At 52.5% G+C, this 14,356-nt stretch overlaps 5 protein-coding genes across 5 annotated transcripts; 3 read left to right on the top strand and 2 right to left on the bottom strand.

Moving 5' to 3' along the window:
- Nucleotides 1–255: 255 nt before the first annotated feature.
- On the bottom strand, nt 256–2,536 carry M430DRAFT_105660 (hypothetical protein; the record flags this gene model as incomplete). The annotated part of the gene is made up of 2 exons (XM_024861019.1): nt 256–356; nt 406–2,536. 2 exons carry the CDS (start codon nt 2,534–2,536, stop codon nt 256–258), a joined length of 2,232 nt encoding a protein of 743 aa, XP_024719216.1.
- A 314-nt stretch (nt 2,537–2,850) lies between these two features.
- M430DRAFT_266494 (hypothetical protein) lies at nt 2,851–3,640 on the bottom strand. Its single transcript, XM_024865429.1, has one exon. The coding sequence runs from the start codon at nt 3,451–3,453 to the stop codon at nt 3,013–3,015; it is 441 nt and encodes a 146-aa protein (XP_024719217.1). The 5' UTR covers nt 3,454–3,640; the 3' UTR covers nt 2,851–3,012.
- A 1,305-nt stretch (nt 3,641–4,945) lies between these two features.
- On the top strand, nt 4,946–7,190 carry M430DRAFT_36334 (hypothetical protein). Its single transcript, XM_024866912.1, has 5 exons — nt 4,946–5,947; nt 5,998–6,125; nt 6,173–6,290; nt 6,353–6,658; nt 6,715–7,190. Exons 1-5 carry the CDS (start codon nt 5,142–5,144, stop codon nt 6,977–6,979), a joined length of 1,623 nt encoding a protein of 540 aa, XP_024719218.1. The 5' UTR covers nt 4,946–5,141; the 3' UTR covers nt 6,980–7,190.
- Nucleotides 7,191–9,954: 2,764 nt separating this feature from the next.
- On the top strand, nt 9,955–10,626 carry M430DRAFT_105890 (hypothetical protein; the record flags this gene model as incomplete). Its single annotated transcript, XM_024861040.1, has 2 exons — nt 9,955–9,985; nt 10,298–10,626. 2 exons carry the CDS (start codon nt 9,955–9,957, stop codon nt 10,624–10,626), a joined length of 360 nt encoding a protein of 119 aa, XP_024719219.1.
- Nucleotides 10,627–11,849: 1,223 nt separating this feature from the next.
- M430DRAFT_68354 (hypothetical protein) lies at nt 11,850–13,612 on the top strand (the record flags this gene model as incomplete). Its single annotated transcript, XM_024869343.1, has 4 exons — nt 11,850–12,299; nt 12,363–12,406; nt 12,508–12,654; nt 12,716–13,612. The coding sequence occupies exons 1-4, from the start codon at nt 12,293–12,295 to the stop codon at nt 13,610–13,612; spliced, it is 1,095 nt and encodes a 364-aa protein (XP_024719220.1). The 5' UTR covers nt 11,850–12,292.
- Between the last annotated feature and the right edge of the window lie 744 nt (nt 13,613–14,356).

The raw sequence follows: 14,356 nt of genomic DNA on the forward strand, positions 1-14,356 counted from the left end.
AAATCGTAATCGTAAAAGTCGTTAAATGATTGTCCACATCGCTATGCCCGTCGTGAATGGGAAACGGAATGCCCTTGCTCGCTTGTTGAACTTCCAAAAAATGGCTGTTGACAAAGGAGAATTCTGACGACAAAAGAAAAGAGAATAAACGGATCTGGCAATGGCCGGCCCGGCCTCCATGAGCCATATCGCTGCTTCTGTACAGTCGAACATGCGAAGTGGGTATATAGAAGATTATTTGCAGAAACGAAAAGTTCAGTTGGCGCGGATGACGAGTTTCGATAGGAACTTGTTTGATAGGGAGTCGAAGTCATTACGGTCGAACTGCGCATCGGGACGGGTCTTGAGATACGATTCTGGCAGATGGTTAGTTGGGTTCGACGGCTACAGCACGATGCGACTTACCATGCTTTGTGACATGTTCCCTCATTTCGGTCATAGCCTCACAGACGGCAACATTGTTGTTGAGGAGCTGACCGTGTCTTCTCGTCTCCCATTCCGTGAAGGCAGGGAGCTTTTGGGAGATGGCGTGGAAGAGACCAACAATGACACCGACGGGGGTTGTCTCCATGTCATTGCAGAACTTGTTGACAGCAGCAGCGTCGGGGACTCTGTAGTGGCAATCGAATTGCATCTCTTCCCAGACGGCGAGAAGGATGGAGGCGATCATGAATATGGTGGGCCAGTTCTTGAGCCTATCGCCGCTATACACGCTCGAGTACAGCGACGACAATTCTTCAAGGATCTCCTTCTGAAGCTCCCGCCACATATCGGCCAAGGCACATTTGATCTGGAAGTTGATCATCACTGGTGCAAGGGTCTTGCCGCATAATTTCGACTCTTCATCGTCGATTGTACCTTCCATTGGCTGCTCATCACCAGGCTGTTCGACCATTGTGACATGCATGGTCAGGTTGTATGCAAGAACAAGCTTCAATGCCTTGCGAATGACAGGGACTTTTTCCTTGACATGATAACGATGGGCGGTCTTGAGGATCTCAGTGATAAAAGGTGTACCCTCGAAGTGGTTGTCGATGAACTCCTCGAACGGGCCGTCGAGATGCTTATCGAGATATTCCGATAGAGCTTCGGTGGAGACTCCTTCGGAACCAGCTGACATCCTCTCCGTGCGATAACAGAATTCAAGAGGTTCTTCATGGCCACCTTCAACCCAATCGACAGAGAAGCAACTCTCGTCGGTAACGTATACCTCACGGGCCATAATAGGGATGGCGAAGCCATAGCCGTGTGTGATCCAAAGCAACTCTTCCTTTTGAGCAAAGCCCTTGATGTTGTAAACGGAGATTCCACGGCCAGTATGACGATCATAGTCCGCTTTCCAGTCTTTCAAGAAGTAGCCAATGTCTCTGATGTCAATGCGAGTACATGGAACTTGCCAAAGCCTGGCATGGGATGGTTGGCAACCGGCACATGGCTCGCCTTTGTCACAAGTCTTCTTGAGGAACTTGCATCTTAAGCATGCTCGGAGCTTTCTGATTTCACTCGCTTGCTTCCGTTGCTCTGGTAATAATGGTCCACGTCGTCGACCAACACGCTTCTCTGTATCCTTCTTGCCATTTGAGGTGCGGCGAATCACCGGTTTCGTTGCCTTCGCAGTCGGGCTTTTTCGGGGTGCGGAATTCCTTCTGGCAGGAGGGGGCGAGGTTGTGGAGGGGGCGGTGCGACTTGAAGGGGACATCTTGATTGGGACAGGAGCAACGGCGGCAGCCGGACTAACGATCTCCTGAGAATGGGAGTGGGAATGGTGATGGGATTCGCCGTGGTAGCAATTTCGATGTTGTCCGGAGAGGTCCAAGAAGGTATCTGAGCCAGGGGAATAGGGGGAATACGAGTTGGGAGAGATATCTTCGAAGCTGCCGAAAGAGTCTATGATATGTCCAGCCCCATCTGATTGAGAGGAGTCCGAATGAGTTCGTAGGTGTAGGGTCTGTCCGGGATTGAAGATCGCGGCATTTTGTTGTGCCTGTTGATAGGACTCAAAGTTGGGATATGAATCGACGGTGGCCCATCCGTTGTCACTACTTGAACTGGGAAGAGATAAAACCTCTAGATATGTTCCCGTAGGGGAGTTGCTTCCAAGACTTTGACGAGATATACTCGGTAAGCCATCATGGGGCCCTGTAAAGTTCATCGCATTCTCAATTTCCTGCCAGTTGGCCCACATTGCAGCCTGTGCATCTACGCTCTGTGCAAGTCCACCGAAAGGTGCCTCCATCTGAAGCCCAGCTTCGAACGCTGCCTGAGTCGAGGGGAGGTGATAGTCTAGGGGTGAAGTCTGGAAGGCGCCCCCAAAAGCATTGTACTGCGTCCCCATTAACGAATTGTCCTGGAGATAGTGCGGAAGTTGTTGAGGCTGCTGTGGCATCGACCAGTCTGTCAGGAGCGTGGGTGAGCTGTTATGGGCTGGCTGAGCGAACTGTCGATGGGCACTGTGGCCTGGCGAAGTCTCGCGGGTCTCATCAGTGGCTCCTGGAGCGAGATCCAGCGGCAGAGGCCAGCTCGAACGCTGTGCCATGTTCGCGTACGGGTACCGGGGATTCTGCGGGTCGAAGGAGAGGTCCAGAAAACCTTCTGATGAGAAGTCGAGATTCGAGGTCATTGTCGCGGCTCGGATTTGACAGGATATGTCAATAGTATTGTAAGAAAGAGGGCTGGTGACACCGCTCTTTGAGGATGAAGGAGATCTCACGATGGAAGTCGGTGAGAGATCTGCTTTCACGGTTAGCAGACTGTTAGCTGGAGGTAGGACGTTGGCAAGTGCGGGCTTGGGAGCCCACATAAGAAGCGGTGAGCGAAGAGCAGGGAGCCAGGGTCTATATCAGGGTCTGCTCAGACCATCCAGCCCCCCGTGATACGGGCACCGAATCAAGAGCGGCGACGCGACACGCCCGGCCAGCCATTGGAGCGGGCGGCCAAGGGGATGCTGCGGGAGAGCAGTCAGGTGTCCAATGGAGTGCGACGAGCGTTGCCGCATGGGGGACGGCAGTGAGGTTATCGAGGATATCGTGTGTATCGGTTCAGCAGTGGAGCGAGTGGTGGGCGAGGTGGGCGACGGGGAGAGACTGTGAGTGGTCGCTGGGGGGATGGGTGCTTGGCGGAGGCAGAGGAGCAGCGGAGCAGCGGAGCCTGGAGCAGTGGAGAGGGCATTGGTGGGAGGGAGCGAGAGGGGCGGGTCGACGGCCCTGAAATGGGAGTGCGTCCGGCGATTCTCTGGACGGTCGAGAGTCGAGACTGCATTTCTGTTGTGAGAACCTGGGGGACTGTGAGTCCAGAGTAGTAAGGTAAGTTGCAAGATGCTCCTCCAGCGTGTATACAGTTCGATGTTGCGGGTAGCCTGGCATCGCCTGGATTGCAGCGTATATATTCCCTGAAAAGGCCACGCCCCTCGAGGTCGTCCCATCTCACCACCCAAACAGCCGCCGCGAGAACCATATTCAACCATATTCAACCATATCCCACTCTTCCGGCTCTCTCTTCCGGAAACGGCGAAGCTGACTCTCGATAAAGCCATCCGCACGCTTACAATCCCGTTCCCCACTCCCTATGGAGTCATGGATTCTGGAGGCCGTGCAGCGCCGAGTACCGCGTGCCGCGCAGCATGACAATAAATAGTACTTCTGCTGCTGCTGCTGCTGCTGCTGCTCCTGCTCCTGCTCCTCCTTCCTGCCACTCAAATGATCCAGATGTCTGCCGGGATAAACGTGCTCCCGTTTCTTCTTTCACCGTCTGTACTGTACTGTATGTAAACCTATGATAATCTCTACCTTCTCCGTTTGCTGCGTCTGCGTGTCTCTCCTTCTGGCTCTCTAACCAGATCTCCCCCGGGAAGCGAGCGGTTCTTGAGATCTCTCCCATCTGGGATCCGGGGGCTGAGCCTTCACCCCCGTCCCTCCATACACGTCCAGCAGTCCTTCAAGGGCTTCCCCCAAAGTACATTACCTGCCCCTTACTTACAGATATCCAAGCCCGTGGAGTGTGCCCCGCGTGCTCAAAAGGTTCAAAGTTCAACCCCTCAGAAGTCAGTACCTCGCATGTACCTGGTGTGTGCTCAGTAGTGAAACCGCTCCGTCGAACTGGTCAAGGAACGCGCCGCTGCTCACATAATTGGTGAGGACAGATGATGGAGGACGACGAGGGGTGTCTCAACAATCCTCCGTATTTTTAGTATCCTCCCGAATTCCGATTACCCACAAGTGAGCTAGTTATCCGGACTTCATGCCTTCATCCATCGCTTCCTTTCGACTACCCGGGGAGTCGGATTTCTCTAGCCGTGGAGAAGTGGACGGTTTTCTTCGTATCCAACATCTTGTAATGGTGGTTGGTACAGTAGCACATACTCGTCCTCTCTGGCTGATCTTCAGCAGTGTCGGAAGTAATCATCCACCTGCACGTCGAGGTCAAAGCTGTACATGATAATACATCATGATTCTGCAAGCTCTCTCCCCCCCACAGCCGATTGCGCGATATGTGAGTCGGGGGATCACTTCCATTGGACGGTTGAACGAGCATCCACACATCAACGAATACTGGCATATTGCGTGCATAAGGCCACTGTTCAGCTTGTACCCATTTGTAGTGTCGTACTGCAATCCACACGCTCAGTTAGTCAGTCTCATGGCAAGGAAGCACTGCAGATGTAACCCGATGTCTAAGATTGAGCAACGTTGGCGGTCTGTGATCTGGAGAAATGTTGTACATGGCATGCTTCGAGCCTCGTTAACCCTCCCTCTCCCCTTATCCAGCCACCCTGCCACCGTTCGATAAGACATCGCTTGAGCGCTGAGGGGTGCGGGGCAAATTCTCCGTTTGCTGCCTGGCGTTATCTACGGAATGTTGCAGTTAGCAGGCCTCATATGGTTGCTGTGGCATAAGCAGGCGTCACACAAAGAGACACGTCTGCCGTTCCAGAGGATACGCACGGAAAACGTGTTCTGCTTGAGGCCCTCTGTAAATGAAAAGCCCGGGGCGAAGGTCCCAGGGAATGATTGAATTTCGCTAGCCGAGAAAAACACGAAGCTGGACCGTGAACCGTGAACCGTGAACCGTGACCCCCTTCGAGAGCTGACAACAATACTAAGCAGGCAACGAATCAATGTGTTTCGTTCAAGGAGGAGCCTCGCATGACATTCCTCGTCAAAGGGAAGAAGCACCACCATAGTGTGCTCTTCAAAAGACGAGCCCCAGCCAGCTCAGGTCTTGTGTCATCATCATCATCTATTTCTTCAGGGGGGCAGTTCGATCGAGCGCTTCACGACGATCACGAGAACAAGAAGCCCGAATTTACTAGCGAAGAGCCTGTGGAGAACGAGGAAGAGGCTGTCGAGAAACGTTTCTACGTGTACAGACCGGCAAACACACCTATCACAATGTCAGCCAAGACGGCTCGCCCAATGATTCCTGATCTTTTCACAAGCTTCCCACCTCTCCGCGATCCCCTAGACACACAGACATCTCAGGTTCAAGACGAGACAATTCGCGAGTGTCTCCGTTTCCTCTCGGGGACCCAGAGAGTAACATGTAACGATCACGGGGTTCCGCATCTGGATCGCAAGCGCCATATTCAATTCCTGCATAAGAGCCTGAAGGGCCTGCCAGCGGGATATGCTGCCGCTGATGCGAGCAGACCATGGATGTTTTACTGGGCTTTGGCCGGTCTTTCAGTCATGGGTGAGGATATCTCTGAATATAGAGAGCGACTTATTTCTACTGTTCGACCGATACAGAATGCAACTGGGGGGTTTGGGGGAGGAAATGGCCAAATGTCACATCTAGCCCCTACATATGCTATTATTTTATCCCTGGCCATGGTGGGTGGAAGGGAGGCTCTTGATCTGATTGATCGAAGAGCCATGTGGAAATGGCTTGGGGCATTGAAACAACCAGATGGAGGGTTCCAGATGTCTGTTGGAGGGGAGGAGGATGTCCGGTAAGTATCTTCGCCGAAGATTGAGTGAACTATATGCTGATCCATCAAAGTGGTGCTTATTGTGCCGTTGTTGCAATTACTCTCCTGAATCTACCCTTGGACCTACCACGAGAATCTCCCGCATGGTCACGTGAAGGTGATACATTGCTCACAGGACTTCCTGAATGGCTTGCGAGATGTAAGTTACCTCCTGGTGTCTTTTTTGGATGATTTTAATCTCCATAGGTCAAACCTTCGAGGGTGGGATCTCTCACAAGCCCGATGCGGAAGCCCATGGAGCTTATGCCTTCCTTGCTCTGGCATGTTTATGCATTCTGGGCGCTCCGCACGTCACAATACCCAAGTAAGAATCTTCGAGGACCTTCTGTCAACATCTGAAATTCTAATCTAGATTCTCCTTTACAGGTACCTTGATGTCCCTCTACTCACCTCTTGGTTATCAGCCCGCCAATACGCCCCGGAAGGTGGCTTCGCAGGTCGGACAAACAAACTCGTCGACGGCTGCTACAGCCATTGGGTTGGAGCGTGCTGGCCACTTGTTCAGGCATGCCTTGATGGCCCTTCTCTGAAACCAAGCGTGGGTGCGAAATATCCCGTAGCACCTGCGCCTTCAGTTGGAAGTCTGTACAGTCGTGAGGGCTTAATCAGATACATTTTGTGCTGTTGTCAGGATCAGACAAAGCGCGGAGGCTTAAGAGACAAGCCTAGCCAGTGCGTAACCCCTTTCCATATGCTCTCGCTTGTCCATGAGGCTGACTGTCACGCAGTAACTCTGATTCATACCATACCTGCTATGTGCTCGCCGGTCTCAGCTCCGCGCAACACAAGTGGCATTTCACCACCGCTACCACGGAGGTGGACTCCAGTGGGACTTTGCTCTCAGCGTACCAGTGGCAATCCGAACCGATCATTGAGGAAACGCAGGTATATGACGAGGAGGACCGGGTAGGGACTCTGCATCCAGTCTTTGTGATCCCTGAAGGAATAGCAGAGAAAACTCGAGAGTATTTCGAATCAAAGGGCGGATTTTAGAACGGTGCGGCATACACGTGCTTTCTTTTCAGGGCCTGGATGAGGAGTACAGGATATAGGCTAGGCGTACTACGAGTTTGGCATAACAGCAGTCTCGACTCGACTGTAGGATGATGGAAGAGTAATTGTCTCGATGACCCTTTGAACGGACGAGAAAGGGCCGTTTCAAAATGCTTTAGCCAGAGATAATTATAGGATTCCGAATTCAGGCTTCAAACATGAAACTGGCAGAATGATTGAGTAATATCTGATTCTATTGTTAATGGCGGGAGTTGATTTGGCGTTCGGCTCTTCTCGGTCTGGATCCCGCAGATGGGACCGTTTACGTACTGTACCTATTCACCGAGTACGCAATCAGGCTCCTCTATTGGCTGGTATCGCCAACTCGACGACACTAGCCAAGACGCCTCAAAGGCACTCGTCGCAGAGTCGCAGGAGGCGGCTGGCTAGAGTGATGCCATGCAGGGATCTTCGGCACGTCGACACATAACTTGCGTGTGATTGATGGCTAGACGCAGCGCCTCGGAAAATCATACTTCGACGAAGAAAGACGCCATATGCCAGGAGTTGGTTGTATGTATGATATGCAGCTCGGGATATTGACAGGTCAAGGGCCTTGCATCTCCTGGCCCTGGGAGTTCTGTTTTTGGAGATTTGGCGCTGGGGCGAATTGGTTCGGGATTGTTTCCTTGTGCGCTGCGAGTGCTACCTGCGATATGCTCCTCCTCCAATTTGTGTTCCAACGCCAGTTCTGCCTCTCAGATGGATTGAGGCACACGCAGTAATACAGTCAGTATACATGCACTTCATCGACGGCATCCAGGAGCCCACGATGCGATTTGCGATTCTCGAGGAAGAAATCGGCAGGTCCTCGGCCAGGGCGAAGGTCGCTTCGACGCTCGCACCGCCCGTGGACAAGACTTGTCTTTAGGTGCGTCTGCAAAGCATTGCCTCCGCAGCCTCCACGAATAATCGAATTGCGGGCTCTTAGCACTGGCCAGGGCCCCATTATTCTCGTCAGTTCTCCTCTCGAGACAATTATTCCTGTTCTGGCAATCGGGCGATGCGCGCGTTGCTGCTGAGCGACGGCGAGAGACGGCGAGACGAGACGGGCCCTGGGTGAAGCACGGGGTTTCCCGACGTCGGCTTCCTCGGCGGTTGTTCGGGTTCGGGTCGGGAAAACAGGATTGCTTTTTTTCCGGATAAGTTGTTGATGGGCCAGGTGTCGGGTGCGTCGTCGAGCAGAACATATTCGTGCCACAGAAGTAGATAGTCTCGCGTTTCTGTTTCTTTTCATATACGCCCGCCGTAGACCTTTTTCAATCGGCACGGCATACGGCGTTGCTGTTTAAGAGGGCAAGCGCACTGCCAGCTCACCCTGCATCTGCATTTGCATTTGCATTTGCATTTGCATTTGCACACACACGAACCTGGTCTGTCTACTACCTTACCTTACCTTACCTTACTATACCATACGGCTACGGCTAGTCGTCGGCCTTGCTCTCGCCTCGCGCGCGCTTTCTTTGCCAGGAAGCTGATGGCCGAGGGCAGAGCGCGCGCGAGCGAGCAGGATTCGGGATTTCAGGATCGACTTGTCGCCGCTCAGTCCAGCCACCGTTCATGCAACCGAACGCTTCACAGGCTTCGTGTCAACTCGTACTCCACTCAAACTCGGCGTCAAAACCGGGTGCGCGTCTCGAGGGCTATAGCCAGTGCGTGGTAACTACTGACTGGTAAGGTAAGGTAAGGTAGACTGTAGACGGTACAGACGACACCACCGTTGCAGTGCGGGGCAGAGCGCTCCACGTTCGCCCGTGCCATCCTTTCTTTGCCTGTACAGCACGGTTACTCTCCAGTAAGCACTGTTGTTGGTACAGTGAGGTAAGGTAAAGATAGCTAAGTAAGATGTATACAGTACTGTAGCAATATCGGAGACCCTCCCAAATATCATCTTCCCATCTTCCCCTCTTTAAACCCCCCTCGTCTATAACCAGCAGGGAGAAACACGTCCCTGGCGAGCTCTCTCTCTCTCCTTGCATCTCTCTAGCCATGCCATCGGTTTCGTTGCATTAGCCGCCGGTCCAGTGGACGTCGAACGGGACCACTTGATGGCGAAAGGCCCTTGGCTTGAACGTTGATAACCAAGCAAACCTTTTGGCCACTCTCTCTTGACGTCTGCAACGTCTCCAGTCCAACCTTCTTGGCCCCGCTCTCCTGTGGGACGGGTGTTGAGCCTTTTGCCACGGCTCCTGCATAGGTACATAGCCAATCTTTATAGCCGCAGAGCGCGGCGAATAATTGATACATCTGGGCTATCAGAGATCATCGCCTAGGTAGCTAAGGTAGTATGCGTTCCCATGTTGTGATGGCGTTGCCTAATCTCTCCAAATTTATTCTCTGGCAACGACACACGCCAGCACATCGCTATGGGTCACACCTAAAGAGCCGCATCGTTACTTGCATCTTTTTCTCGACCCTCCCGTCCTATCTCAACAACCATTGAGTATTTATTTTCTCCAACGGGCGCACCAGTCTGGTAATCCTTGTCCTGCGCTAACCGTAGACCTCTGCAATAAATTACCACATGTCTCGCCGTTGATGGATGGAAAGTCCTGCACAAAATCAATCCCCCTCCCCTCCCCTCTCCCCCTTGACCACCCCCCCCCCCTCGAGCAGCAAGCAAGCAAGCCCTACTCTTCAACACCACGACTTCTTCCTCCACACACTCGTCGTCGTCTTCCCCAATCCATTGAAAAACTGAGCCTGTGTGCATCTTTCCCTGTATATTATACGAACGTTGGGGCCCAATTGCATCCTGCCCTCTTCCGAAATTCTCTTGGGGCGTTGTTCCGTCTTTCTTGATTCCGGGCATCAGAGAGGGGACCGTCTCTCACCACGCGCCGCCACGCCAGCTCGAGGCTCGTTCCTGGAGGGAACCTGATCATCCCCGTCAACTGTTCCATTGGCAAAGGAAAATGGGTGGCTTCTACATGGCATATTTGGAGAGTACGTTTGGTTAGCTACTTGTGGAGAAATTTTCACCCATGCCCTCTGGAGATTTTCGTCCCATCTGTTAACACCTTGGACCCAGCGTCTCTCCCAGCTGCTGCAGGAAATAAGCTATAATCACATTCTTCTACCATGCCCTTTTTTTTCTCTTGCTTTTCTGTTCAATTGGCGTTCCTGGTATCATTGCTAGAATATGGCATCATGATCCTGTTGTTCCTACTCTTCTTACACATTTTCCGCTTTTCTATATTTGGAGCTGTGACCCGTCTCAACGCATGCTCTCGCAACCACCACTGACATACTAGGCAGGTCTGTGCCGACGTCGAGGATGGAGAGACCCCTTGTACGAGACGTATCGGAACTCTTCTGGCTTCACCTGTCTTGTGCTCGTCAATGGCCGGGAATACCAAACCGATCTCGCCTATGCGTCTGATGGGTTGGCTCAGGAGAACGCGGCGATGCGGGCGTTCATGGTGTGCCGGAACTTTTCAGTCAACGGAGGTATGCTGGCACGGAACGGCGTTGTCCAGGGGCTACCTGCGAATGAGAGTAGTGGCAGACACAGGAGAAAGCACCATGGCGGTCGCAGCCATTCTGTCAATCTCAGCAGCAGTTCTTCCACAGCGTCATCGGAGTAAAGGAGCCCCGACTGATACGTTTTGCAGCAGCTGAGAACTCGCTGCTGTCCCAATAGAACTGGGCACCACTCGGCCACGATGTCTTGACTCTCCCGCGGAATACTTCCCCTCGGGCGAGCAGAGGCAAAGGAACGATTTGACGAACAACCATGAAAAAAAGGCCCCAGAGAAAGAGGCACATCAAAATTTTAGCTCGACGACGTGACGATTTCCAAACCCCTCTGTGACGAATTAACGACCTACGAATTTCCTTCCTTCTACTTGCGATCAAGATCAGGATGAAGTGTTCCGGCATTGGGAAAAGACAGCACCAGCCGCTTGCTATCAGAGGCAACTCATTGCACAGTCCCCACGGCGGCCGTTTTCGATTTTCGCGATACCAATCAAGCGGGTTTTGATGGGATGGCGGTTTTTGAAGAGTCTCCTTTTTCTGTTTTTGCGAAATCGTGGCATTTAGCAAGCGTGGGCGGGACGCTCCATTCGTTCGTAATGAAATCAACGAATCTGTGTTTGCTCTCTCTCTCTCGCTTTTTTTTTTTCTAATATAAACTTTCTCAGTCTGGCCCGGGTAAAGGGAGGGGGGTTTCGTCTCCCCCAATTTGCAAAGATGGGTGGATGGATGGGATTGTTTGACGAGATTGTTATGATGAACGAACCTGATGAAATAAAATGATTTGGGCAACCCATGCAAGGTACACCGGACATCCTTGATGATATTGGCGATACTATAAATGCAAGCCGTGGCGTTTTGCCATGTACTTATGCAAAAGAGCGGTATTCGTGATACAGGACTGATTTGTACTGTGTACTGTGTACTGTGTTCTCTGTTCTCGGTCCAGGAACACCGTGATATGGGGGCGCACTTGCACAGCCACTTTTGCTTCGAATCCCGTGATACTGCTGTGCTCCGTCCTCCGTCCCACGTCCTCCGTCTTCAATTTCCCATACGAGGTGACAATGAGAAGAAATTCAAGCCTCAAGCTGGTAGGAATACTATCATCGTACCTAGCGTGGGGGCATTCCGCTCGACGAGAAATGCCTGATCCAATCGAACCATACCTGTAAATAGCTAATAGCCGGCCGCTCTTAGGGCCATCCCCAGGAATAGATACTGCGTCCATCCTGAAGCAAGGAAAAAGCAAGGAACGCACACACCGCGGGATCTCTTGATCGCAGAGATAGCCAAGATTCCATTATAATTATTCGAAGATCAAAAGTTGCAAATTCAAACTCGCTCTCCGTTCAGAGATAGGGGGCAGAAAAAAGCCAAACCCATCTCCGGGGCCTCGAGTGGCGCCCCCCCCCTATTCAGCCACGCCCTACGGTCTCCGCTCTCCCCTAGACGAGAAATCTGGGACCGACAGTAGAACCAAGTGTCGAACGTGTCCCTTCCGAGCTACTCCCTCCCGCAAACCCAGATCAACACAACACAGCCCATACCGGCGACGAACTCTTTCTACCACCATTTTCTCTATCTTACGCTCGTTGATCTCTCCATCATCTTCATCTCCTTTGGGTAACGGGCAGTTCCTGAATCCCCCCCCCCGTTCATCTCTTTCTGCCGTTCAGCCTCGAGGCCCTCTCTCCTGACTAGCCTGTGGGGTCAAGACGCCCTCGATACTTTCAGCAACCTTTCTGCACATCGTCGATCGTTACATTCTCCAAGATGAAGGGTGCGTGTCGCGGTCGCTGCCAGATACAATGGACGAGAGTAGACGTGCTGACTTGATGGATAGCTCTTATTCTCGTCGGTGGCTTCGGCACCCGTCTACGGCCTCTCGTACGTTCTCCCTTACCATGAGCCTCGATGGCTTGGTCGGCCGCCGGCCCGCAGACGCTCAGCACGTCCAGATCGCACCCCCAGGACTGATGTAGCAATAGACTCTCACCCTCCCCAAGCCATTGGTCGAATTCGGCAACAAACGAATGATCCTCCACCAGGTCGAGGCTCTGGCCGCGGCCGGAGTGACAGATATTGTGCTAGCTGTCAACTACCGTCCAGAGATTATGGAGAAGTATCTGGCTGAAGTATGCCACACACAAAACTGCCTGCTTTGGTTTGCGGCTACTGATTGAGCGCAATGAATAGTATGAAGAAAGATATAACGTCAAGATTACCTTCTCCATCGAGTCGGAACCCCTGGGTACTGCCGGCCCCCTCAAGCTCGCAGAGGCTATCCTCGGAAAGGATGACAGCCCATTCTTCGTCCTGAACTCAGATGTCATCTGCGAATACCCCTTTGCGGATCTTGCCGCCTTCCACAAGAAGCACGGCGACGAAGGCACCATCGTAGTGACCAAGGTCGAAGAACCTTCGAAATACGGTGTCGTTGTCCACAAGCCCAACCACCCATCGCGCATCGACCGCTTCGTCGAAAAGCCCGTTGAGTTCGTGGGAAACCGCATCAACGCCGGTATATATATTCTGAACCCCTCAGTGCTCAAGCGCATTGAGTTGCGCCCTACCTCTATCGAGCAAGAGACCTTCCCTGCGATTTGCGCAGATGGGCAATTGCACTCATATGATTTGGAAGGCTTCTGGATGGACGTAGGACAGCCCAAGGATTTCCTCACCGGGACGTGTCTCTACCTCTCCTCTCTCACAAAGAAGGGCTCCAAGCAACTGACCCCCCCAACTACGCCTTACGTCCACGGCGGCAACGTCTTGATTGACCCGTCCGCCAAGATCGGCAAGAACTGCCGTATCGGCCCCAACGTCACCATTGGCCCCGATGTCGTTGTCGGTGACGGCGTGCGCCTCCAACGCTGCGTGCTCCTCGCGGGCTCCAAGGTCAAGGACCACGCCTGGGTCAAGAGCACGATCGTCGGCTGGAACTCTACAGTGGGGAAATGGGCGCGGTTAGAGAACGTCAGCGTCCTGGGTGACGATGTTACGATCGGGGATGAGATTTACGTCAACGGGGGGAGCATCCTCCCTCACAAGAGCATCAAGGCCAATGTCGACGTGCCGGCCATCATCATGTAAAGTGAAGCCGGCAGATTCTGGGTTGCATGGTGTGCGGGCATCTGAGTATCTAAGGGGGGACGCAACGCGCGCGTCTACAGCATTCGTGCTTATGCACTCTCTCCTCTCTCTTCTCTCTCCAAGCCAGGGAAGCGTTTTTATCATGGGTGCACACGGCGTCTTTTTGGCAGGCTCATCATCAACTTGAACTTTAGCATGCATGCAGAAAAAATCGAAGTTCCTATTTTCAGGAAGGGGGGGCGGGGGGTTGCGGGACGAGTAGCGAGTGCGCAGGGCAAGGAAAGAGAAAGAGTTCCGGCTTGCACGTATGTTTGTTTATAATCTTAGATAATAAATATAGCTTTCAAAGATGGTTTTGATCTATGTGCGGGTCTCGAAATGTTTCGTTCTGCTATCCTGACCGAGGAAGGCAGGTGTCATTCATTATTCTCCTCTTTGTAGTGGATCGTAGGAATGATGCAGGAGTAGTAGTAGTAGTAGAGTAGTATTCCATTGGTTCAATTCAAAGTCCTCAATGCCAGCCATTCATTCATGCTTTATTCATGCGCGGCGGGCGGGACTGCAGCCCTTCCAACTACCTATCGCCCTACATACCTATCTATCTATCTACCTTATCCTATCCTATCCTATCCTCCCTACCCTACTTACCCTACCCTACACACACACACACACATACATACCTTACATACATATAATATGCAAGCCTGCAAGGTGAGCGAGTCTCATACATATACATACATACAT

Source organism: Amorphotheca resinae, assembly GCF_003019875.1.
Source record: "Amorphotheca resinae ATCC 22711 unplaced genomic scaffold M430scaffold_9, whole genome shotgun sequence".
Classification (NCBI taxonomy): domain Eukaryota; kingdom Fungi; phylum Ascomycota; class Leotiomycetes; order Helotiales; family Amorphothecaceae; genus Amorphotheca; species Amorphotheca resinae.

Bases quoted from the DNA above. Each gene is read 5' to 3' on its own strand.
- M430DRAFT_266494 (XM_024865429.1), bottom strand. From the start codon at position 3,453: ATGGTTCTCGCGGCGGCTGTTTGGGTGGTGAGATGGGACGACCTCGAG.
- M430DRAFT_36334 (XM_024866912.1), top strand. From the start codon at position 5,142: ATGACATTCCTCGTCAAAGGGAAGAAGCACCACCATAGTGTGCTCTTC. The intron at 5,948-5,997 runs GTAAGTATCTTC...GATCCATCAAAG, and splicing joins GGAGGGGAGGAGGATGTCCG to TGGTGCTTATTGTGCCGTTG. The intron at 6,126-6,172 runs GTAAGTTACCTC...TAATCTCCATAG, and splicing joins TCCTGAATGGCTTGCGAGAT to GTCAAACCTTCGAGGGTGGG.